This window comes from Taeniopygia guttata, chromosome 2 (assembly GCF_048771995.1).
Source record: "Taeniopygia guttata chromosome 2, bTaeGut7.mat, whole genome shotgun sequence".
NCBI lineage: Eukaryota > Metazoa > Chordata > Aves > Passeriformes > Estrildidae > Taeniopygia > Taeniopygia guttata.
This window is the reverse complement of record NC_133026.1, coordinates 1,247,750-1,269,330: the sequence shown is the minus strand read 5'-3', so window position 1 is coordinate 1,269,330 and position 21,581 is coordinate 1,247,750. Positions and strand designations below refer to the sequence as shown.

The following is a 21,581-nucleotide window of genomic DNA, read 5'->3' as shown; positions in this document are numbered from 1 at the left end:
TCACTCTAGGTTCTCCTCAGCCTGGGGACAAGCTTCTCACCCCAGGGATGTCACTCTGGGCTCTCCTCAAACTGGGGACATGCTCTTCACCCCAGGGATGTCACTCTGGGCTCTCCTCAGCCTAGAGACATGTTCCTTACCCCAGGGATGTCACTCTGGGCTCTCCTCAACCTGGGGACATTTTCCTCACCCCAGAGATGTCACTCTAGGTTCTCCTCAGCCTGGGGACATGATCCTTACCCCAGGGATGTCACTCTGGGTTCTCCTCAGCCTGGGGACATGTTCCTCACCCCAGGGATGTCACTCTGGGTTCTCCTCAACCTGGGGACATGCTCCTCACCCCAGGGATGTCACTCTGGGTTCTCCTCAACCTGGGGACATTTTCCTCACCCCAGGGATGTCACTCTGGGCTCTCCTCAAACTGGGGACATGCTCCTCACCCCAGGGATGTCACTCGGGGTTCTCCTCAGCCTAGGGACATGTTCCTTACCCCAAGGATGTCACTCTGGGCTCTCCCCAGCCTCTGGACATGCTCCTCAACCCAGGGATGTCACTCTAGGTTCTCCTCAACCTAGAGACATGCTCCTTACCCCAGGGATGTCACTCTGGGCTCTCCTCAACCTGAGGACATGCTCCTCAGCCTCTGGACATCCTCCTCACCCCAGGGATGTCACTCTGTGTTCTCCTCAGCCTGGGGACATGTTCCTTACCCCAGGGATGTCACTCTGGGTTCTCCTCAGCCTGGGGACAAGCTTCTCACCCCAAGGATGTCACTCTGGGTTCTCCTCAGCTTGGGGACATGTTCCTTGCCCCAGGATGTCACTCTGGGCTCTCCTCAAACTGGGGACATGTTCCTTACCCCAGGGATGTCGCTCTGGGTTCTCCTCAGCCTGGGGACATGCTCCTCACCCAAGGATTCATGCAGGGAATGTGCTCCTCGCTCTGGGGATGTCATTCTAGCAATGCGCTCCTCTCCCTGGGGTATCAATCCTGGGGTGGTGCTCTTCACCCCAGGGATGCCATCCTGGGGACATTGCCTTCAGGAAGTGCTCCTCCTCCCGGGGACATTGTCCTGGGGATGTGCCCCTCGTTCCAGGCACATTATCCCGGAGATGTGCTCCTCATCCTGGGGATATCATGCCCGGGATACACTCCTCATCCCAACCACATCATCCTGGCGATGTTCTCCTTACCCTGAGGACGTCACCCTGTGGATGTCCCCAATCCCCAGCCTGTTGTCACCTCACTCTGGTGCTCCCCTCGGCAGGAGCTGGTGCTGGAGCCGGCGGCGAAGCGCTGCAAGGCGGAGAACGCCCGGCACGCCAACGTCCTCAAGCAGACCAACAACCACCACAGCACCATGCTCAAGCAGTGGCGCTCCCTGTGCCGCCTGCTCACCTCGCCCCGCTCCGCCTGGGCCGACCGGTGAGTCCCCAGCTCGTCCCCAGGGAGGGGTGGCACAGCCAGGGCTCCCCAGGGTGCCTCACCACCCACTGTCCCCCAGGAACCCGCCGGAGGTTCGCTGGAAGCTGTCAAGTGCCGAGACCTACTCCCGGATGAGGCTGAAGCTGGTGCCCAACCTCAATTTCGACCAACACTTGGAGGCCAGCGCCCTACGGGACAATCTGGGTGAGGTGGTGGTGCTGGAGCACCCTTGGGTGCTCCCGTGCCACGGGCAAGGGATGTCAGTGGTGGGGTTGGGCTGGGAGATGGCATGGACAGCGTTGGATTTGGGAGCCCTTCACAGGAGCTGCCCCCAGCTCATGGGGGTGGTGGGTCCTGCTGACCCCCTCCTCATTTCAGGAGCTGACCACCTCCAGAACCCCACCGAGTCCCTCCCGCTCGCCATGGCCAAGGAGGCCAAGGTGAGCGAGCTGGAGGATGACCAGCTGGCCGAGGAGGACCTCCCTGTCCTGGACAACCAGTGAGTGACCCACCCCTGCCCCAGCGTGGGCTCACCTGGGCTGGGGGTGTCACCAGAGTGTCCTCACGCCACGGTGCCACGCAGGGCTGAGCCCAAGGAGCAGAACCAGCGGGAGAAGCTGGTGGTGTCGGAGGACTGCGAGCTCATCACCACGGTGGCCGTGGTCCCCGGGCGCCTGGAGGTGACAACCCAGCACGTTTATTTCTACGACGGCAGCAGCGAGAAGGAGGAGACGGAGGGAGGTAACAGCGGGCGCTCCTTGAGGGGTGTGAGGAACCCCAGCCCAGCCCCATCCCTGCCTCGGGAATGGCAGGATGGTGACATCTGGGGGGCTTCCGTGTCCCCCCACCCTCGGCAGGGATCGGCTACGACTTCAAGCGCCCTTTGTCCCACCTGCGCGAGGTCCACCTGCGCCGCTACAACCTGCGCCGCTCCGCCCTCGAGCTCTTCTTCATCGACCAGGCCAACTACTTCCTCAACTTCAGAAAGAAGGTGGGGACGCCCTCATCCCCTCCCAGGTCCCTCCCAGGGCCACAGCTGCAGCAGCTCCCTGTCCTTCTGTCCCCCCCAGGTGAGGAACAAGGTGTATTCCTGCATCCTTGGCCTGCGGCCCCCCAACCAGACCTACTTCGGCAGCCGGTCCCCCCAGGAGCTGCTCAAAGCCTCGGGGCTCACGCAGGTACCGGCCCCACCACGCCCGTCCGTGTTCCGTGTGTCCCCTTCCCAGATGGAAAAGAGAGGGTGACAGCATGGGGTGGGGATGCCCGTGGGACCAGGGATGGACGTGGGCATGGACAGGGGATCGGGGATGGACATGGATCTGGGATCAGGGATGGCTGTGGATCTGGGAGTGGCCATGGGACCAGGGATGGACATGGACATGGGATCAGGGATGGACGTGGACATGGGATCAGGGATGGCTGTGGATCTGGGAGTGGCCGTGGGACCAGGGATGGACATGGACATGGGATCGGGGATGGATGTGGACATGGGATCAGGGATGGCTGTGGATCTGGGACCAGGGATGGACGTGGACGTGGACGTGGACGTGGACATGGACGTGGACATGGGATCAGGGATGGACGTGGACATGGGATCTGGGAGTGGCCATGGGATCAGGGATGGACGTGGACGTGGACTTGGGATCTGGGAGTGGCCATGGGATCAGGGATGGACATGGACATGGGATCAGGGATGGACGTGGACATGGGATCAGGGATGGATGTGGATCTGGGAGTGGCCATGGGACCAGGGATGGACGTGGACGTGGACGTGGACATGGACGTGGACATGGGATCAGGGATGGACGTGGACATGGGATCAGGGATGTCTGTGGATCTGGGAGTGGCCGTGGGACCAGGAATGGACGTGGACATGGGATCAGGGATGGACATGGATCTGGGAGTGGCCGTGGGACCAGGGATGGACGTGGACATGGGATCAGGGATGGCTGTGGATCTGGGAGTGGCCGTGGGACCAGGGACGGACGTGGACATGGACGTGGACTTGGACAGAGGATGAAGGATGGCTTTTGGGAGTGGCCATGGCACCAGGGATGGCAATGGGGTGAGGACAATCATGGGACAAAGGACATCTGTGACACATGGGATGGTCTGAGTGCAGGGATGGCCATGGAACAGGGGGTGTCTCCGTGGGATGGGATGGAGGTGGCCATGGGACTAGAGGTGACTGTAGAACCAGGGATGACCATGGGGTGGACACAGCCACAGTTCTGGAACAGCTGCAGGACCAGTGATGGCCATGAGACTAGGGACAGCTTTGGAACCAAGGATGGCCAAGGGACGGGCACTGCCATGTGGCAGGGGGTGTCTGCCCTGTCTCCTCTGCCCCCAAGCCCATCTCCTCCCTCTCCCTGCTCTCCAGAAATGGGTCCTGCGGGAGATCTCCAACTTCGAGTACCTCATGCAGCTGAACACCATCGCGGGCCGCACCTACAACGACCTGTCCCAGTACCCCGTGGTGAGCCCCTGTGTCCCCCACTGTCCCCACACTGACCTGGCGCCCCCCCACCTCACCCACCTCACGCCCCCACCCAGTTCCCCTGGATCCTGCAGGATTATGTCTCCGAGACCCTGGACCTCACCAACCCGGCCGTGTTCCGGGACCTGTCCAAGCCCATCGGGGTGGCCAACGAGCGGCACGCCCGCGACGTCAAGGAGAAGTGAGTACCCCACAAACCGAGGGCAGGGGATGCAGGGGGCACCTGGCCGGCTCCTGGTGGACCCCACCCCACCTGGCCTGCAGGTACGAGAGCTTTGAGGACCCCACGGGCACGGTGGACAAGTTCCACTATGGCACTCACTACTCCAACGCCGCCGGGGTGATGCACTACCTGATCCGCACCGAGCCCTTCACCACCCTCCACATCCAGCTGCAGAGCGGCAGGTGGGCACCCGGCAGGTGGGTCCTGCAGAGGGGACCTGGTGGGGACAACCAGGCTCCAGCCAGGTGTCCTGTGCCTCCAGGTTTGACTGCTCGGACCGGCAGTTCCACTCGGTGCCGGCGGCGTGGCAAGCCCGCATGGAGAACCCTGTGGATGTCAAGGAGCTCATCCCGGAGTTCTTCTACTTCCCGGAGTTCCTGGAGAACCAGAACGGTGAGGGACACCGTTGTCACCAACAGGGGAGCACGGGGGGGTGGGTCTGTGTCCCTCATCATCCTCGTCCTGCCCGCAGGTTTTGACCTGGGCTGCCTGCAGCTCTCCAATGAGAAGGTGGGGGACGTGGTGCTGCCGCGGTGGGCGCGCTCCCGCGAGGACTTCATCCACCAGCACCGCAAAGCCCTGGTGAGATGGGGAGCCCACTCAGCCCTGGGGGCGTTCCGGGGCCGTTCCCACCCCGCCCTGACACCCCATCCTCGCACAGGAGTCGGAATATGTCTCCGCCCACCTCCACGAGTGGATCGACCTCATTTTTGGGTACAAGCAGCGCGGCCCGGCCGCCGTGGAGGCCCTCAACGTCTTCTACTACTGCACCTACGAGGGTGAGCTGTGGGGCAGAGGGAGGGGGATGCCCACCAGGGCTGTGTCCCCCCGTGACCGTCCCCACCCGCAGGGGCCGTGGACCTGGACGCCATCACCGACGAGACGCAGCGCAAAGCTCTGGAGGGCATCATCAGCAACTTCGGGCAGACGCCCTGCCAGCTGCTCAAGGTAGCCCAGCCCCCAAAACCAGCCCCTTTTGGGGGGTCCCCCCACTTCTGACGGGTGCCCTGCCCCCCCAGGAGCCGCACCCCGCCCGGCTGTCGGCAGAGAGCGCCGCCCGCAGGCTGGCACACCTGGACACCCGCTCCCCCAACGTCTTCGAGAACCTGGGCCAGCTCAAGTCCTTCTTTGTGGAGGTGAGGACACCCCCGGGGGTCCCTGGGCAGCGCTGGGAGGGCTGGGGTGGCCAGGAGGGTGCCCAGCAGGTGCTGTGTCCCCACAGGGCATCAGCGATGGGGTGGCCCTGGTGCAGGCCGTGGTCCCCAAGAACCAAGCCCATTCCTTCATCACTCAGGGATCTCCCGACATCCTGGTGAGTGTGGGGAAACTGAGGCACGGGGATGTTTTGCTGGTCCGGGAGGGTCCAGGACCAAACCAGGGAGGATCCCAGCAGTGAGAGGGGTGACACCTGCCCTCCCCCTCTGCCCAGGTCACCGTGAGTGCCAACGGCTTGTTGGGGACCCATAACTGGCTGCCCTACGACAAGAACATCTCCAACTACTTCAGCTTCACCAAAGACCCCACTGTCACCAACGCCAAGTGAGTCACTGGGGCACAGGGTCCCCAGGGATGGTCCCTGGAGGTGCCACCAAATCCACCATCCCACGTTCTCCTCACAGGACCCAGCGCTTCCTGCAGGGCCCCTTCGCCCCCGGGGCCGACCTGAGCTCGTGCACGCTGGCCGTGTCCCCCGACGGGAAGCTGCTCTTCAGCGGGGGACACTGGGACAACAGCCTCCGTGTCACCTCGCTGGCCAAGGGCAAGGTCGTGGGGCACATCACCCGGCACATAGGTACGTCCTCCTCCCGTGGTGATGATGATGATGATGATCTGATGGTGCCCTGAGGGGGTTGTAGGGCCACAGCAGGAGAGAGGTGACACCATGAGGGGCATCTCCCGGTGTTTCCATCTCCTGGGGACAGTCCAGGTTCCAGCCTCAGAGCTGGAGTGGGGTGAGGAGCAGCAGCATCCACACACCTAAATACATCTTGGAATGGGATTGGCAGCAATTCTACATCCAAAAACACATTATGGTGCCATCCCATGGGATGGGGGGGCCAAGTATGGTGGGAGGGGACCGACACCTCATGGTGTCCCTCTGGCTGTCACAGATGTTGTCACCTGCCTGTCGCTCGACCTCTGCGGCATCTACCTCATTTCTGGCTCACGGGACACCACCTGCATGGTGTGGCAGGTCCTACAGCAGGTGAGGGCTCGAGGATGAGGGGGAGCTCATGGTGTGGGCACTGCCAGCAGGTCACTGATGTCCCCATGTCCCCAACGCCAGGGTGGCTTTTCCAGCGGCTTGGCTCCCAAACCCGTCCAGGTGCTGTACGGCCACGACGCCGAGGTGACATGTGTGGCCATCAGCACCGAGCTGGACATGGCCGTGTCCGGCTCCAAGGTGAGCTGGCGGTGCCATGGGGTGGACGTGGGATGGGCAGCGCCACCACCACCACCACCACCCTGTGTCCCCTTCCTCCCCCAGGACGGCACCATCATCACCCACACCGTGCGCCGGGGGCTCTTCATCCGCTCCCTGCGGCCGCCCGGCGAGAGCTGTCCCCCCGCCGTCCTGTCCCACCTGGCCGTGGGCCCCGAGGGGCAGGTGGTGGCCCAAACCGCCGTGGGGCAGCCCTCCTGCTCCAAGGTACGTCCAGGTGTCCCCAGGGTCCCCTCCTGGCCACCACCGCCATGCTCCCGCTGTGCTCCTCGCAGGAGAGGTTCGCGCTGCACCTCTACTCCGTGAACGGGAAGCTCCTGTCCTCCGTCCCGCTGGACCGGGAGGTGACAGCCATGTGCCTGACCGAGGACTTCGTGGTGCTGGGGACCTCGGAGTGCGGGCTGGAGATCCGTGAGCTCCAGAGGTGAGGGATGGCTGCGCCCTGTCCTGTCCCTGACACGCCCTCAGGGTGTCCCGTGCCGTGGTGTCCCATTCCGTGGTGTCCCATTCCATGGTGTCCCATTCCGTGGTGTCCCATTCCATGGTGTCCCATGCCGTGGTGTCCCATTCCGTGGTGTCCCGTTCCGTGATGTCCCATGCCGTGGTGTCCCGTTCCCTGGTGTCCCATTCCTTGGTGTCCCATTCCGTGGTGTCCCACGCCGTGGTGTCCCGTGCCGTGGTGTCCCATGCTGTGATGTCCCATGCCGTGGTGTCCCATTCCATGGTGTCCCACGCCATGGTGTCCCATGCGTGGTGTCCCTCACTGTGGTGTCCCATTCCATGGTGTCCCGTGCCATGGCTCGTGTCCCATTCCATGGTGTCCCGTTCCATGGTGTCCCATTCCTTGGTGTCCCATTCCTTGGTGTCCCATGCCCTGGTGCCCCATTCATGGTGTCCCATTCCGTGGTGTCCTGTGCCATGGCTCGTGTCCCATGCCGTGGTGCCCCATTCCATGGTGTCCCATTCCGTGGTGTCCCATTCCGTGGTGTCCCATTCCGTGGTGTCCCATTCCGTGGTGCCCCATTCCATGATGCCCCGTTCCATAGTGTCCCATGCCATGGTGTCCCTCACCATGGTGTCCCGTTCCATGGTGCTCCATTCCATGGTGTCCCACGCCGTGGCTCCTGTCCCATTCCATGGTGTCCCATTCCATGGTGTCCATTCCATGGTGGCCCATTCCATGGTGCCCCATTCCATGGTGCCCCATTCCATGTTGTCCATTCCATGGTGTCCCACGCCGTGGCTCCTGTCCCATTCCATGTTGTCCATTCCATGGTGTCCACGCCGTGGCTCCTGTCCCATTCCATGGTGCCCCATTCCATGGTGTCCCATTCCATGGTGTCCCTCACCATGGTGCCCCATTCCATGGTGTCCATTCCATGGTGTCCCACGCCGTGGCTCCTGTCCCCAGCCTCAGGGCGGCCGTGCCCCCCGTGCCCATGCGGGTGCCCGTGCACAGCGTGTCCGTCACCAAGGAGAGGAGCCACATCCTGGTGGGGCTGGAGGATGGAAAACTCATCGTGGTGGGCGCCGGGCAGCCCGCGGAGGTGAGCGGGACCCCGCCAGGGCGGGCTGGGACGGGGACGGGGCTCGGTGTCCCCTGGGTGTTCCCGGGGTGGGGACATCGGGGTGTCCTCGCCAGAGCTGAGGGGGACCGGGCTGGGGATGGGGATGGGGATGGAGGAGGATGAGGGGCTGGAAGGGGATGGGGACGGTGGAGAGGATGAGGATGGAGAAAAGGATGAGGATCTTGAAGAAGACGAGGATGGAAATGGGGAAGGAGAAGAGGATGGGATGGAGAAGCAGATCTGGGAAGGAATGAGGAGGAAGAATGGGATGAGAAACTGAGAGGAGGTGGGGATGGAGAAGGGGATGAGGACCTTGGGATGGGATGGGGATGGAGAAGGGGATGAGGACCTTGGGATGGGGATGGAGATGGAGAAGGGAATGAGGACCTTGGGATGGGATGGGGATGCGGAAGGGGATGAGGACCTTGGGATGGGATGGAGACGGAGAAGGGGATGAGGACCTTGGGATGGGATGGAGATGGAGAAGGGGATGAGGATGGTGATGGAGAAAGGGATGAGGACCTTGGGATGGGATGGAGATGGAGAAGGGGATGAGGATGGTGATGGAGAAAGGGGATGAGGACCTTGGGATGGGATGGGGATGGAGAAGGGGATGAGGACCTTGGAAGGGGATGGAGAAGGGGATGAGGACTTGGAAGGGGATGGAGAAGGGGATGAGGACCTTGGGATGGGATGGGGATGGAGAAGGGGATGAGGATTTGGGATGGGGATGGACAAGGGGGTGAGGACATTGGGATGGGGATGGAGAAGGGGATGAGGACTTGGGATGGGATGGAGATGGAGAAGGGGATGAGGATGGTGATGGAGAAGGGGATGAGGACCTTGGAAGGGGATGAGGATGGAGAAGGGGATGAGGATGGTGATGGAGAAGGGGATGAGGATCTTGGAAGGGGATGGGGATGGAGAAGGGGGTGAGGATGGGGATGGAGAAGGGGATGAGGATGGTGATGGAGAAGGGGGTGAGGATCTTGGAAGGGGATGGTGATGGAGAAGGGGATGAGGATGGTGATGGAGAAGGGGATGAGGATGGTGATGGAGAAGGGGGTGAGGATGGGGATGGAGAAGGGGGTGAGGATCTTGGGATGGGGATGTGGGAGGGGACAGATAAAGGATTTGGGGATGGAAAAGGTGCTCACCTGTCCCCAGGTGCGGCCGGGGCAGTTCCACCGGCGGCTGTGGCGTTCCACGCGGCGCATCTCCCAAGTGTCGGCCGGAGAGACCGAGTACAACCCCTCCGAGGGCAGGGCCTAGGCTGGCACCCACCACCCACCCACCCACCACCCACCCAGGGGGGCCGTGCCCCCCACACGGACTGGGGCACCCCTGGGTGCCGAGGGGGGCCCGGAGAGCCCCACCCTGCCCAACATCCGTGGCCTTATCCAGCCCCGCCGGGGTGTCCAGCCCCCCTGGATTTTTGGGAGCCGCCCCCCCGCTGTTGTCACAGCAGGGTGGGGGACAGGAGGAGGAGGTGGGGACCCCTCGCTGGGAAAAGGGGGTGGCACAGCCCCACCCCGCCGTGCCCGCTGGCCAGGAGCCGGCAGCGTGTGGGTGTCCCCCCTCCGTCCCTTATTTTTTATTTCTATCCATTTTTAGAGCTTTTACAGAAAATGAATTGTTATTAATAATAATAATTAATAATAATAATATATGAATGGGAAATCAAAGTGTGAGGCCCGTGGCTGCCCCAGGATGGGGACACAACCCCTCCTGCGTGTGTCCCCCAGTGTGCCCCTGCTCCGGTGTCACCAGTTTGGGGGGTCTCAGCAGTTCCCCACACATGTGTCACCAGTTTGGGGGGGGTCTCAGCAGCTGTGCACCCCCATGTCAGGAGTTTGGGGGGGTCTCAGCAGCTTCCCACATGTGTGTCACGAGTTTGGGGGTCTCAGCAGCTGTGCACCCCCATGTCAGGAGTTTGGGGGGTCTCAGAGCTCCCCACATGTGTGTCACCAGTTTGGGGGGTCTCAGGAGCTCCCCACACACGTGTCACAATTTTTGGGGGTATCAGCAGCTCCCCACATGTATGTTATGAGTTTGGGGGTCTCAGCAGCTCCCCACATGTGTGTCACAAGTTTGGGGGGGTCTCAGCATCTGTGTACCCCCATGTCAGGAGTTTGGGGCTCTCAGAGCTCCCCACATGCATGTCACGCATTTGGGGGGTCTCAGCAGTTCCCCACATGTGTGTCACAATTTTTGGGGGTCTCAGCAGCTCCCCACATGTATGTTATGAGTTTGGGGGTCTCAGCATCTCCTCCCACATGTGTCACCAGTTTGGGGGTGTCTCAGCAGCTCCCCACACGTGTCACAAATTTGGGGGGGGGTCCCAGCAGCTCCCCACATGTGTCACGAGTTTGGGGGTCTCAGCAGCTCCCCACACGTGTGTCACAAGTTTGGGGGTCTCAGAGCTCCCCACACATGTGTCACAATTTTTGGGGGGGGGTCTCAGCAGCTCCCCACACATGTGTCACCAGTTTGGGGGGTCTCAGCACATCAGCTGTCCCCCCCACGTCCCAGCAGCACCTGACACGTGTCACGGGCACGCGTGGCCGCAGTCCCGTGGCCGCTGTCCCGTGTCGCTCCCGGCTCTCGTTGTCCCCTCCCGGCCGGGCTGTCCCCGGCCTGGCAGCCGCTCCTGGCCGCATGTCCTGTCCTGGCCCTGCCACCCCCGGCGCGGCCCCCGGGCTGGCAGCGACCCTTGTCCCCTCGTCACGCGGGGCGGGGGACACGGGGGACACCGCCGGGAGCGGACGGAGCCATGGACGGGGACACGGACAGGTGGGCAGGGCACGGGGGGGACACGGGCAGGGGACAGCGGGGTGGCGGGGACAGAGGTGGCGCCGCCGGAGGTCGGGTCGGTGTCGCTGGTCCCGGATTTTGGCTCCATCCCACGGGAAACAGCTGCCAAAGTGTCCCAAATGTCCCAAATGTCCCAGGTGTCCCTCTGCCCCGTGTCCCCGTCCCATAGCACCCGGTTCAGGTGTTCCAGTCCCAAATATCCCAGTCCCATATATCCCAGTCCCAAATATCCCAGCCCCATCTTTCCCAATCCCATATACCCAGTCCCAGCTCTCCCAATACCATATATCCCAGTCCCAGCGTTCCCAATCCCATATATCCCAGTCCCAGCTCTCCCAATCCCATAGATCCTAGTCCCAGCTCTCCCAGTCCCATATATCCCAGTCCCAGCCCTCCCAATCCCATATATCCCAGTCCCAGCTTTCCCAATACCAAATATCCCAGTCCCAGCTCTCCCAGTCCCAGCTCTCCCAATCCCATATATCCCAGTCCCAGCTCTCCCAATCCCATATATCCCAGTCCCAGCATTCCCGATCCCAAATATCCCAGTCCCAGCTCTCCCAATCCCATATATCCCAGTCCCATCTCCCAATCCCATATATCCCATTCCCAGCTCTCCCAATCCCAAATATCCCAGTCCCAGCTTTCCCAATCCCAAATATCCCAGTCCCAGCTCTCCTAATCCCAAATATCCCAGTCCCAGCTCTCCCAATCCCATGTATCCCAGTTCTCACTTTCCCAATCCCATATATCCCAGTCCCAGCTCTCCCAATCCCATATATCCCAGTCCCAGGGTTCCCAATCCCATATATCCCAGTCCCAGCTTTCCCAATCCCATATATCCCAGTCCCAGCATTCCCAATCCCATATATCCCAGTCTCAGCTCTCCCAATCCCAAATATCCCAGTCCCATCTCTCCCAATCCCAAATGTCCCAGTCCCAGCTTTCCCAATGCCAAATATCCCAGTCCCAGCTTTCCCAATCCCATATATCCCAGTCCCAGCTCTCCCAGTCCCAAATGTCCCAGTCCCAGTGTTCCCAATGCCATATATCCCAAACCCAAATATCCCAGTCCCCACTTTCCCAGTCCCATATATCCCAGTCCCAGCTCCCCCAATCCCATATATCCCAGTCCCAGCTCTCCCAATCCCAAATATCCCAGTCCCATCTTTCCCAATCCCATATATCCCAGTCCTCACTTTCCCAATCCCATATATCCCAGTCCTCACTTTCCCAATGCCATATATCCCAGTCCCATCTTTCTCAATCCCATATATCCCAGTCCCAGCTCTCCCAATCCCAAATATCCCAGTCCCATCTTTCCCAATCCCAAATGTCCCAGTGTTCTCAATCCCAAATATCCCAGTCCCAGCTCTCCCAATCCCAAATGTCCCAGTGTTCTCAATCCCATATATCCCAGTCCCATCTTTCCCAATCCCATATATCCCAGTCCCAGCTGTCCCTGCTCCCAGTATCCCTCTCCCAGATGTCCCAGTGCCCCTCTCCTCACTTTCCCAAATCCCAGTCCCGACCTCACCTGACTCCAGGGACCCCCTGGATTGTCCCCAAGGAGGAAGGGACACCCTGGGGCTGCCCCAGCACCGCCCCCACCCCAAACTCCCCCAGTGCCGGGTCCCTGGGGGTACCTGGGACCCCCTGCTCCTCCTCTGGGGGTGTTGGGGGGTGGAAGGTGGGCACAGGGGGATGGGGGCGGGTTCACAGCAGATCCCCCCACTCCTGCTGCCCCCCACACCCCCAGCTCCTGGCTGGGAGCCCCCCTGGAGGATTTGCCCACCCCGGCGCTGACCCTGGACCGGGCCGTGCTGCACCGGAACGCCGAGAGGATGCGGGAGCGCTGCCGGGCGCTGGGGCTGGGCCTGCGCCCCCACGTCAAAACCCACAAAACCCTGTGAGTGCCACCCAGAGCCCCCAGCAGCCGCCCCCTGCCTCCCCTGGACCCCCATCCCCATCCCCATCCCCATCCCCATCCCCATCCCCATAACCACCCCCATCCCCATCCCCATCCCCATCCCCATCCCCATCCCCTCTGCGTCCCCTCAGGACCCCTCAACCTCTTCACCCAATTTGCCCCCCAGCAGCTCCCCATTCTCACCCCAAAATCCTTCCTCAGCATCTCCCCATCAGCCCAGTATCCTCCACCCATCAGCTTCCTCCCCAGTATCCCCCAGTTCGTCCCCAGTATCCCCCCCATCCTCCCCAGTATCCCCTCACCATCCCGCACAGTATCCCCCTACCATCCTCCCCAGTATCCTCCATCCTCCCCAGTATCCCCTGCCATCCTCCCCTGTATCCCCTCACCATCCTCCCCAGTATCCCCTCACCATCCTCCCCAGTATCCCCCCACCATCCTCCCCAGTATCCCCCCACCATCCTCCCCAGTATCCCCCCACCATCCTCCTCAGTATCCCCTCACCATCCTCCCAGTATCCCCCCATCCTCCCATTATCCCCTCACCATCCTCCCCAGTATCCCACCACCATCCTCCCCAGTATCCCTTCGCCATCCTCCCCAGTATCCTCCATCCTCACCAGTATCCCCCCACCATCCTCCCCAGTATCCCCCCACCATCCTCCTCAGTATCCCCTCACCATCCTCCCAGTATCCCCCCATCCTCCCATTATCCCCTCACCATCCTCCCCAGTATCCCACCACCATCCTCTCCAGTATCCCCTTACCATCCTCCCCAGTATCCCCTCACCATCCTCCCAGTATCCCACCACCATCCTCCCCAATATCCTCCCCCCATCCTCCCAGTATCCCCCCACCATCCTCCCCAGTATCCCCTCACCATCCTCCCCAGTATCCCCCTATTCTCCCCAGTATCCTCCATCCTCCCAGTATCCCCTCACCATCCTCCCAGTATCCCCCCACCGTCCTCCCAGTATCCCCCCACCGTCCTCCCCAGTATCCCCCCACCATCCTCCCCAGTATCCCCCCACCGTCCTCCCAGTATCCCCCCACCATCCTCCCCAGTATCCCCTCACCATCCACCCCAGTATCCCCCCACCATCCTCCCCACTATCCCCTCACCATCCTCCCCAGTATCCCCCCACCATCCTCCCCAGTATCCCCCCACCATCCTCCCCCGTATCCCCTCACCATCCTCCCAGTATCCCCTCACCATCCTCCCAGTATCCCCCCACCATCCTCCCAGTGTCCCCTCTCCATCCTCCCAGTATCCCCTCACTGTCCTCCCAGTATCCCCTCACCATCCTCCCCAGTATCCCCCCACCATCCTCCCCACTATCCCCCCCATCCTCCCCAGTATCCCCCCCCATCCTCCCAGTATCCCCTCACCATCCTCCCAGTATCCCCCCACCATCCTCCCCAGTATCCCCTCACCATCCTCCCCAGTATCCCCTCACCATCCTCCCAGTATCCCCCTGCCATCCTCCCCAGTATCCCCTCACCATCCTCCCAGTATCCCCTCACCATCCTTCCAGTATCCCCCCCCATCCTCCCCAGTATCCCTCCACCATCCTCCCCAGTATCCCCTCACCATCCTCCCCAGTATCCCCCCGCCATCCTCCCAGTATCCCCTCACTGTCCTCCCAGTATCCCCCCGCCATCCTCCCAGTATCCCCTCACTGTCCTCCCAGTATCCCCCCGCCATCCTCCCAGTATCCCCCCGCCATCCTCCCCACTATCCCCTCACCATCCTCCCCACTATCCCCTCACCATCCTCCCAGTATCCCCTCACCATCCTCCCAGTATCCCCCCACCATCCTCCCAGTATCCCCTCACCATCCTCCCAGTATCCCCCCCCATCCTCCCAGTATCCCCCCACCATCCTCCCCAGTATCCCCTCACCATCCTCCCCACTATCCCCCCACCATCCTCCCCAGTATCTCCTCACCATCCTCCCCAGTATCCCCCCACAATCCTCCCCAGTATCCCTCTATCCTCCCCAGTATCCCCCCACCGTCCTCCCCAGTATCCCCTCACCATCCTCCCAGTATCCCCCCACCATCCTCCCCAGTATCCCCTCACCATCCTCCCAGTATCCCCCCCCATCCTCCCAGTATCCCCCCACCATCCTCCCCAGTATCCCCTCACCATCCTCCCCACTATCCCCCCACCATCCTCCCCAGTATCCCCCCACCATCCTCCCAGTATCCCCTCACCATCCTCCCCTGTATCCTCCATCCTCCCCAGTATCCCTTCACCATCCTCCCAGTATTCCCTCACCATCCTCCCCAATATCCCCTCACAATCCTCCCAGTATCCCCCCACCATCCTCCCCAGTATCCCCTCATCCTCCCCAGTATCCCCTCATCATCCTCCTCAATATCCCCCCATCCTCCCCAGTATCCCCTCACCACCCTCCCAGTATCCCCTCACCGTCCTCCCCAGTATCCCCTCACCATCCTCCCCAGTATCCCCTCACCATCCACCCCAGTATCCCTTCACCATCCTCCCCAGTATCCCCTCACCATCCTCCCCAGTATCCCCTCACCATCCTCCCCAGTATCCCCCTGCCATCCTCCCCAGTATCCCCTCACCATCCTCCCCAGTGTCCTCCATCCTCCCCAGTATCCCCTCACCATCCTCCCCAGTATCCCCCCACCATCCTCCCCAGTATCCCCTCACCATCCTCCCCAGTATCCCCTCACCATCCTCCCAGTATCCCCTCAACATCCTCCCCAGTATCCCCTCACTGTCCTCCCAGTATCCCCTCACCATCCTCCCAGTATCCCCCCACCATCCCCCCCACTATCCCCTCATCCTCCCCAGTATCCCCTCACCATCCTCCCAGTATCCCCTCACCATCCTCCCAGTATCCCCCCACCATCCTCCCCAGTATCCCCTCACCATCCTCCCCAGTATCCCCTCACCATCCTCCCAGTATCCCCTGACCATCCTCCCCAGTATTCTCCATCCTCCCCAGTTTCCCCTCACCATCCTCCCAGTATCCCCTCACCATCCTCCCCAATATCCCCTCACCGTCCTCCCAGTATCCCCTCACCATCCACCCCAGTATCCCCCCCCATCCTCCCCAGTTTCCCCTCACCATCCTCCCAGTATCCCTTCACCATCCTCCCCAGTATCCCCCCACCATCCTCCCAGTATCCCCTCACCATCCTCCCCAGTATCCCCTCACCATCCTCCCCAGTATCCCCCCACCATCCTCCACAGTATGTCCCCATCCTCCCAGTATCCCCTCATCGTCCTCCCAGTATCTCCTCACCATCCTCCCCAGTATCCCCTCACCATCCTCCCCAGTATCCCCCCGCCGTCCTCCCCAATATCCCCTCACCATCCTCCCAGTATCCCCTCACCATCCTCCCCAGTATCCTCCATCCTCCCAGTATCCCCTCACCATCCTCCCCAATATCCCCTCACCATCCTCCCAGTATCCCCTCACCATCCTCCCCAGTATCCCCCTGCCATCCTCCCCTGTATCCCCTCACCATCCTCCCCAGTATCCCCTCACCATCCTCCCCAGTATCCCCCCTCCATCCTCCCCAGTATCCCCCCACCATCCTCCCCAGTATCCCCTCACCATCCTCCCCAGTATCCCTTCACCATCCTCCCCAGTATCCCCTCACCATCCTCCCCAGTATCCCCTCACCATCCTCCCCAGTTTCCCCTCACCATCCTCCCCAGTATCCCCTCACCATCCTCCCCAGTATCCCCCCACCATCCTCCCCAGTATCCCCCATCCTCCCAGTATCCCCCAACTCTCCCTCAGCACCCAACCCCCCCAGCCCCCCCGGGCCTTCCTTCACCCTCCTCCTCCTCCTCCTCCTCCTCCTGGCCAGGGAAGGAGCGTTGGTGGCCACGGGCGGTTCCCGCCGGGGCATCGCGGTCTCCACGCTGGCCGAGGCTCGCTTCTTCGCGGCCGGGGGCTTCGATGACATCCTCTACGCCTTCCCGCTGTCCCCTCGGCGCCTGGCCGAGTGCTCGGCTCTGGCCCAGCGCCTGCAGCGCTTCCAGGTGCTCCTGGACAGCCCCCAGGGGTTGGAGATGCTGCTCCAGAACCCCCTTCCCGCCGGGAAGCGCTGGCTGGTCTGGCTCAAGCTGGACTGCGGTAATGGGCGGGGTAGGTGAACCCCAAATCCCACCCCGGGGTGCAGGGAGGGGGCAGTGTGTGGGGGGTTCATGGGGTGGGGTGCTCTGAGTGCCCCCGGATCCAGCATCTCAGTCGGGGTGGAAGATTGAAGCCCCCTAAAATCATTCATCAAGGGTGTTCCTCTGGGAACGATGTCCTGGGTCCCTCCAAGCCCCCAAATCCTCCATCTCAACCATGATGGAGCAGCTAAACATCCCCAAAATCGTTATTTAAGGATGGTCCATGGGAAGGAATCCCCATGTCCCTTCAAGCCCTCAGATCCACCATCAAAACCATGATGGAGCAGCTAAACATCCCCAAAATCATTATTTAATGATGCTCCATGGGAAGGAATCCCCATGTCCTTCCAAGTCCCCAGATCCTCCATCTCAACCATGATGGAGCATCTAAATGCCCCCAAATCGTTATTTAAGGATGCTTCATGGAAAGGAATCCCCATGTCCTTCCAAGTCCCCAAATCCTTTATCCCAGCCACGATGGAGTATCGAAACCCCCCAAAATCAATATTTAAGGATGGTCTACTGGAAGGAATCCCCATGTCCCTCCAATCTCCCAGATCCTCCATCCCAACCACCATGGAGCAGCTAAACCCCCCAAAAAATCATTATTTAATGTTGCTCCATGGGAAGGAATCCCCATGTCTCTCCAAGCTTCCAAATCCTCCATCAAAACCATGATGGAGCAGCCAAGCCCCCCAAAATCATTATTTAAGGATGGTCTGCAGGAAGGAATCCCCATGTCCCTCCAATCTCCCAGATCCTCCATCCCAACCATGATGGAGCATCAAAACCCCCCAAAATCGTTATTTAAGGATGGTCTACAGGGAGGGATCCTCATGTCCCTCCAATCTCCCAGATCCTCCATCCCAACCATAATGGAGCATCTAAACACCCCAAAATCGTTATTTAAAGGTGGTCTACAAAGAGGGGTCCCCATGTCCCTCCAAGTCCCCAAATCCTCCATCCCAACCACCATGGAGCATCTCAGCCCTTCCAAAGCCATTTTTCCCCATCCACGCCTGGAAAACCCGGCCAAAGCGGCCCCAAACCCCCCCAGGGCACTGTCCAACCCCATTCCCACATTCCCACCGCCGGGATGCTCCAAGTGTCCCCTCACCCCATCCCCCACCCCCTCCCCAGCCGGGATTCGTCCCACGGACCCCGCGGCGCTGCCCTTGGCTCGGGCCATCGCCCAGGGCTCCCCGGAGCTGGTGACACTGGTGGGGGTCTACGCCCACTGCGGGAACACCTACGGCTGTCGCGACATCGCGGCCATCCAGGCCATCGCCAGGGCCACCACTGTCGCCGTGTTGGAATTCGTCACCGCGTGAGTGGCCCCAGGAGCGACCCCGCGGGGATTTGGGGATGGGAAGGGTGGAGGTGGCCGCTGTCACCTTCCCGTTGTAAATGCGAATCGCCCCCATAAAGGGGCCATCAAAGCCATCCCCGGGGTGCAGCGGGCTTTGATGTGGCTGTGGCGGTGGGCTGTGACCCGGGGCATTGTCGCTGTCCCCTCCCTGTCCCCCTTTCATCCCGGCGGGGCTCCTCATCCTGCGGGGAATCGCGGCCGGATGGTTCCTGCTGGGATAAGGAGGTGGCACCTCCCCCCCAGCCCTACCTGGGGACACATCCCGGGGGTCACCGGCCCGGCCCAGCCCGTGGTGGCACCGGGTTGTGGTGGGGAAACGTCAGATTCAACCCCCTCCCCAAAATCTGGGGGGCTCCCGAGCACATCTGGGGGTCCAGAAACATCTGGGAGGGCTCCCGGGCACATCTGGGGCTGGTTCTGAGCACGTCTGGGGGTCCAGAAACATCTGGGAGGGCTCCCGGGCACATCTGGGGCTGGTTCCGAGCACATCTGGGGGTCCAGAAACATCTGGGGGGGCTCCCGGGCACATCTGGGGCTGGTTCCGAGCACATCTGGGGGTCCAGAAACATCTGGGGGGGCTCCCGGGCACATCTGGGGCTGGTTCCGAGCACATCTGGGGGTCCAGAAATAGCTGGGAGGGGTCCCGGGCACATCTGGGGCTGGTTCCGAGCACATCTGGGGGTCCAGAAATAGCTGGGAGGGCACCCAGGAACATCTGGGGCTGGTTCCGAGCACATCTGGGGGTCCAGAAATAGCTGGGAGGGGTCTCGGGCACATCTGGGGCTGGTTCCGAGCACATCTGGGGGTCCAGAAACAGCTGGGAGGGGTCCCGGGCACATCTGGGGGGGCCTTTCTGGCACATCTGGGAACGGCCTGGCGCAGCTGAGGGGATCCCGGGCACATCTGGATGACCTCTGGCACAAGTGGGGCCTCCCAGGCACATCTGGTGGCGCCCTCACAGGTCTTGGGGAGGTCTCCTGCACATCTGGGGGCTCCCAGAAGCACCCGGAGGGGGTCTCCAGCACATCTGGGAGTGCTTTAAAACATCTGGGGGGGTTGTCCAGCTCATATCGGTGGATGTCTGGAACATCTGGAGGTGCTTGGGCACAGCTGGAGGGGGGATCTGGAGGGACACCCTCCAGATGAGTCTTTGAGGGGGATTTTGGGCACATCTGGCTGGCACCCGGGCACATCTGGATGCGTCCCCAGCACATCTGGAGCTCTCCCTGGCACACCGGGGGGAGGCTGTCCCACATCTGGAGCGTTTGGGGGCCTCCCTGGCACAGCTGGGGCACCCAGAGGCGCAGGACCCACCTCCACTCTCGTTCCCGGGGGTGACATCGGGGTGTCCCCCGCGTGTCCCCAGGCTGCGGCAGGCGGGGATCCCGTGTCCCCAAGCCACCATCGGCTCCACCCCGTCCTGCAGCCACCCGGTACCGGAGATGTCCCAACTCACCGAGCTGCACCCGGGCAATTATCTCTTCTACGGTGAGCAGAACAGACACCCCCGGTATGGAGGGACCCCCCCACGAGGGTGGTGACACATCCGTGTCCCCGCAGACCTGCAGCAGACCCAGCTGGGGTCGTGCCAGCCCGAGGAGGTGGCGATCCGCGTCCTCAGCAGGGTGGTCGGGCACTACCCCCACCGCGGGCAGCTCCTGCTGGACTGTGGCTGGGCCGCCCTCAGCCTGCACGGTGCCCACCGGGGACCCCCGGGCTGCGCGGCCATCGAGGGCCACCCCCAGCTCAGGTGACACCCGTGGGAGGGGGTGACACCCGCGGGGGGACACGGCAGGGGGTGACACTCTCATCCCCGCAGGTTGGTGGGGCTGACCCAGGAGCACGGGCAGGTGGAGGCCGTGGATGGGCAGATGGATTTTGGGCAATTCCCGCTGGGCAGCACCTTGGCGCTCATCCCGTTCCACGTGAGTGTCAGCCCCGCGTGTCCCCTCCGTGCCACCCCTGTGCCACAGCTCGGTGTCCCCCCCGTGCCAGGCGTGTGCCACGGCTGCCATGCACCCCGTGTACTTCGTGCACGCTGCTGGAAAGGTGGTGGAGCTCTGGCGGCCCGTGCGTGGCTGGTAGAGAGGAGAAAAAGGAGATTCCGGGGGTGGCACCCGCACCCAGCCCTGGCACCCACCCTGGAGCAACGCTCGGCACCCACAACGAGACCCCGCACCCGCTCCGAGTCGCTCCGTGCACCCACGCTGGGGTCCTGCACCCACTGTCACACCCTTCACCCACTCCTGCACCCATTCCCACACCCTGCACCAATTCCTACACCCTGAACTCACTCCTGCACCCACTCCTACACCCTGCACCCACTCCTGTGCCCGCTCCCACACCCTGCACCCATTTCCACACCCTGCACCCATTCCCACACCCTGAACCCACTCCTGCACCCATTCCCACACCCTGCACCCACTCCTGTGCCCGCTCCCACACCCTGCACCCATTTCCACACCCTGCACCCATTCCCACACCCTGAACCCACTCCTGCACCCATTCCCACACCCTGCACCCACTCCTGAACCCTCTCCCACACCCTGCACCCATTCCCAGAGCCACTCCCACACCCTGCACCCATTCCTACACCCTGCACCCACTCCCACACCCTGAACCCACTCCTGTGCTCGCTCCCACACCCTGCACCCATTCCCACACCCTTCACCCACTCCTGTGCCTGTTCCCACACCCTGCACCCATTCCTACACCCTGCACCCACTCCTGCACCCATTCCCACACCCTTCACCCACTCCTGTGCTCGCTCCCACACCCTGCACCCATTCCCACACCCTGAACCCACTCCTGCACCCGCTCCCACACCCTGCACCAATTCCTACACCCTTCACCCACTCCTGCACCCATTCCCACACCCTGCACCCACTCCTGCACCCAATCCCACACCCTGCACCCATTCCCACACCCTTCACCCACTCCTGTGCTCACTCCCACACCCTTCACCCACTCCTGCACCCATTCCCAGAGCCACTCCCACACCCTGAACCCACTCCTGCACCCATTCCCACACCCTGCACCCATTCCCACACCCTGCACCCACTCCCACTCTGCACCCCCTCCACGTCCCTGCACCCTCTCCAGGATGCTGCACCCCCAGCGGGACTCAATAAAGCCGCTTCTCCCTC

At 62.1% G+C, this 21,581-nt stretch overlaps 2 protein-coding genes across 2 annotated transcripts in view; both read left to right on the top strand.

Moving 5' to 3' along the window:
- The window catches only part of NBEAL2 (neurobeachin like 2), a 37,660-nt gene extending 27,816 nt beyond the window's left edge, over positions 1-9,844 (top strand). The window contains exons 33-55 of the mRNA XM_041714285.2: positions 1,268-1,425; positions 1,505-1,629; positions 1,804-1,924; positions 2,009-2,166; positions 2,283-2,416; positions 2,496-2,603; positions 3,809-3,904; positions 3,982-4,106; positions 4,190-4,330; positions 4,411-4,541; positions 4,621-4,730; positions 4,810-4,927; positions 4,999-5,096; positions 5,168-5,284; positions 5,371-5,460; positions 5,578-5,687; positions 5,768-5,940; positions 6,260-6,354; positions 6,436-6,552; positions 6,637-6,798; positions 6,867-7,015; positions 8,003-8,138; positions 9,327-9,844. Coding sequence (XP_041570219.2) covers positions 1,268-1,425; positions 1,505-1,629; positions 1,804-1,924; positions 2,009-2,166; positions 2,283-2,416; positions 2,496-2,603; positions 3,809-3,904; positions 3,982-4,106; positions 4,190-4,330; positions 4,411-4,541; positions 4,621-4,730; positions 4,810-4,927; positions 4,999-5,096; positions 5,168-5,284; positions 5,371-5,460; positions 5,578-5,687; positions 5,768-5,940; positions 6,260-6,354; positions 6,436-6,552; positions 6,637-6,798; positions 6,867-7,015; positions 8,003-8,138; positions 9,327-9,431 — 2,877 coding nt within the window. The 3' untranslated portion in view covers positions 9,432-9,844. The remainder of the gene's footprint in view (positions 1-1,267; positions 1,426-1,504; positions 1,630-1,803; positions 1,925-2,008; positions 2,167-2,282; positions 2,417-2,495; positions 2,604-3,808; positions 3,905-3,981; positions 4,107-4,189; positions 4,331-4,410; positions 4,542-4,620; positions 4,731-4,809; positions 4,928-4,998; positions 5,097-5,167; positions 5,285-5,370; positions 5,461-5,577; positions 5,688-5,767; positions 5,941-6,259; positions 6,355-6,435; positions 6,553-6,636; positions 6,799-6,866; positions 7,016-8,002; positions 8,139-9,326) is intronic.
- A 1,030-nt stretch (positions 9,845-10,874) lies between these two features.
- Positions 10,875-21,581, top strand: LOC121469393 (D-serine dehydratase). Its single transcript, XM_041714284.2, has 8 exons — positions 10,875-10,952; positions 12,733-12,882; positions 16,757-17,037; positions 18,207-18,393; positions 19,802-19,923; positions 19,996-20,185; positions 20,255-20,360; positions 20,431-21,581. Exons 1-8 carry the CDS (start codon positions 10,933-10,935, stop codon positions 20,518-20,520), a joined length of 1,146 nt encoding a protein of 381 aa, XP_041570218.2. The 5' UTR covers positions 10,875-10,932; the 3' UTR covers positions 20,521-21,581.

What these genes read in the sequence shown, in the direction of transcription:
- LOC121469393 (XM_041714284.2), top strand. Translation starts at nt 10,933, where the DNA reads ATGGACGGGGACACGGACAG. An exon ending in ATGGACGGGGACACGGACAG is followed by an intron (nt 10,953 to 12,732) that starts GTGGGCAGGGCA and finishes CCACACCCCCAG; the next exon opens with CTCCTGGCTGGGAGCCCCCC. An exon ending in GGACTGCGGTAATGGGCGGG is followed by an intron (nt 17,038 to 18,206) that starts GTAGGTGAACCC and finishes CCCCCTCCCCAG; the next exon opens with CCGGGATTCGTCCCACGGAC.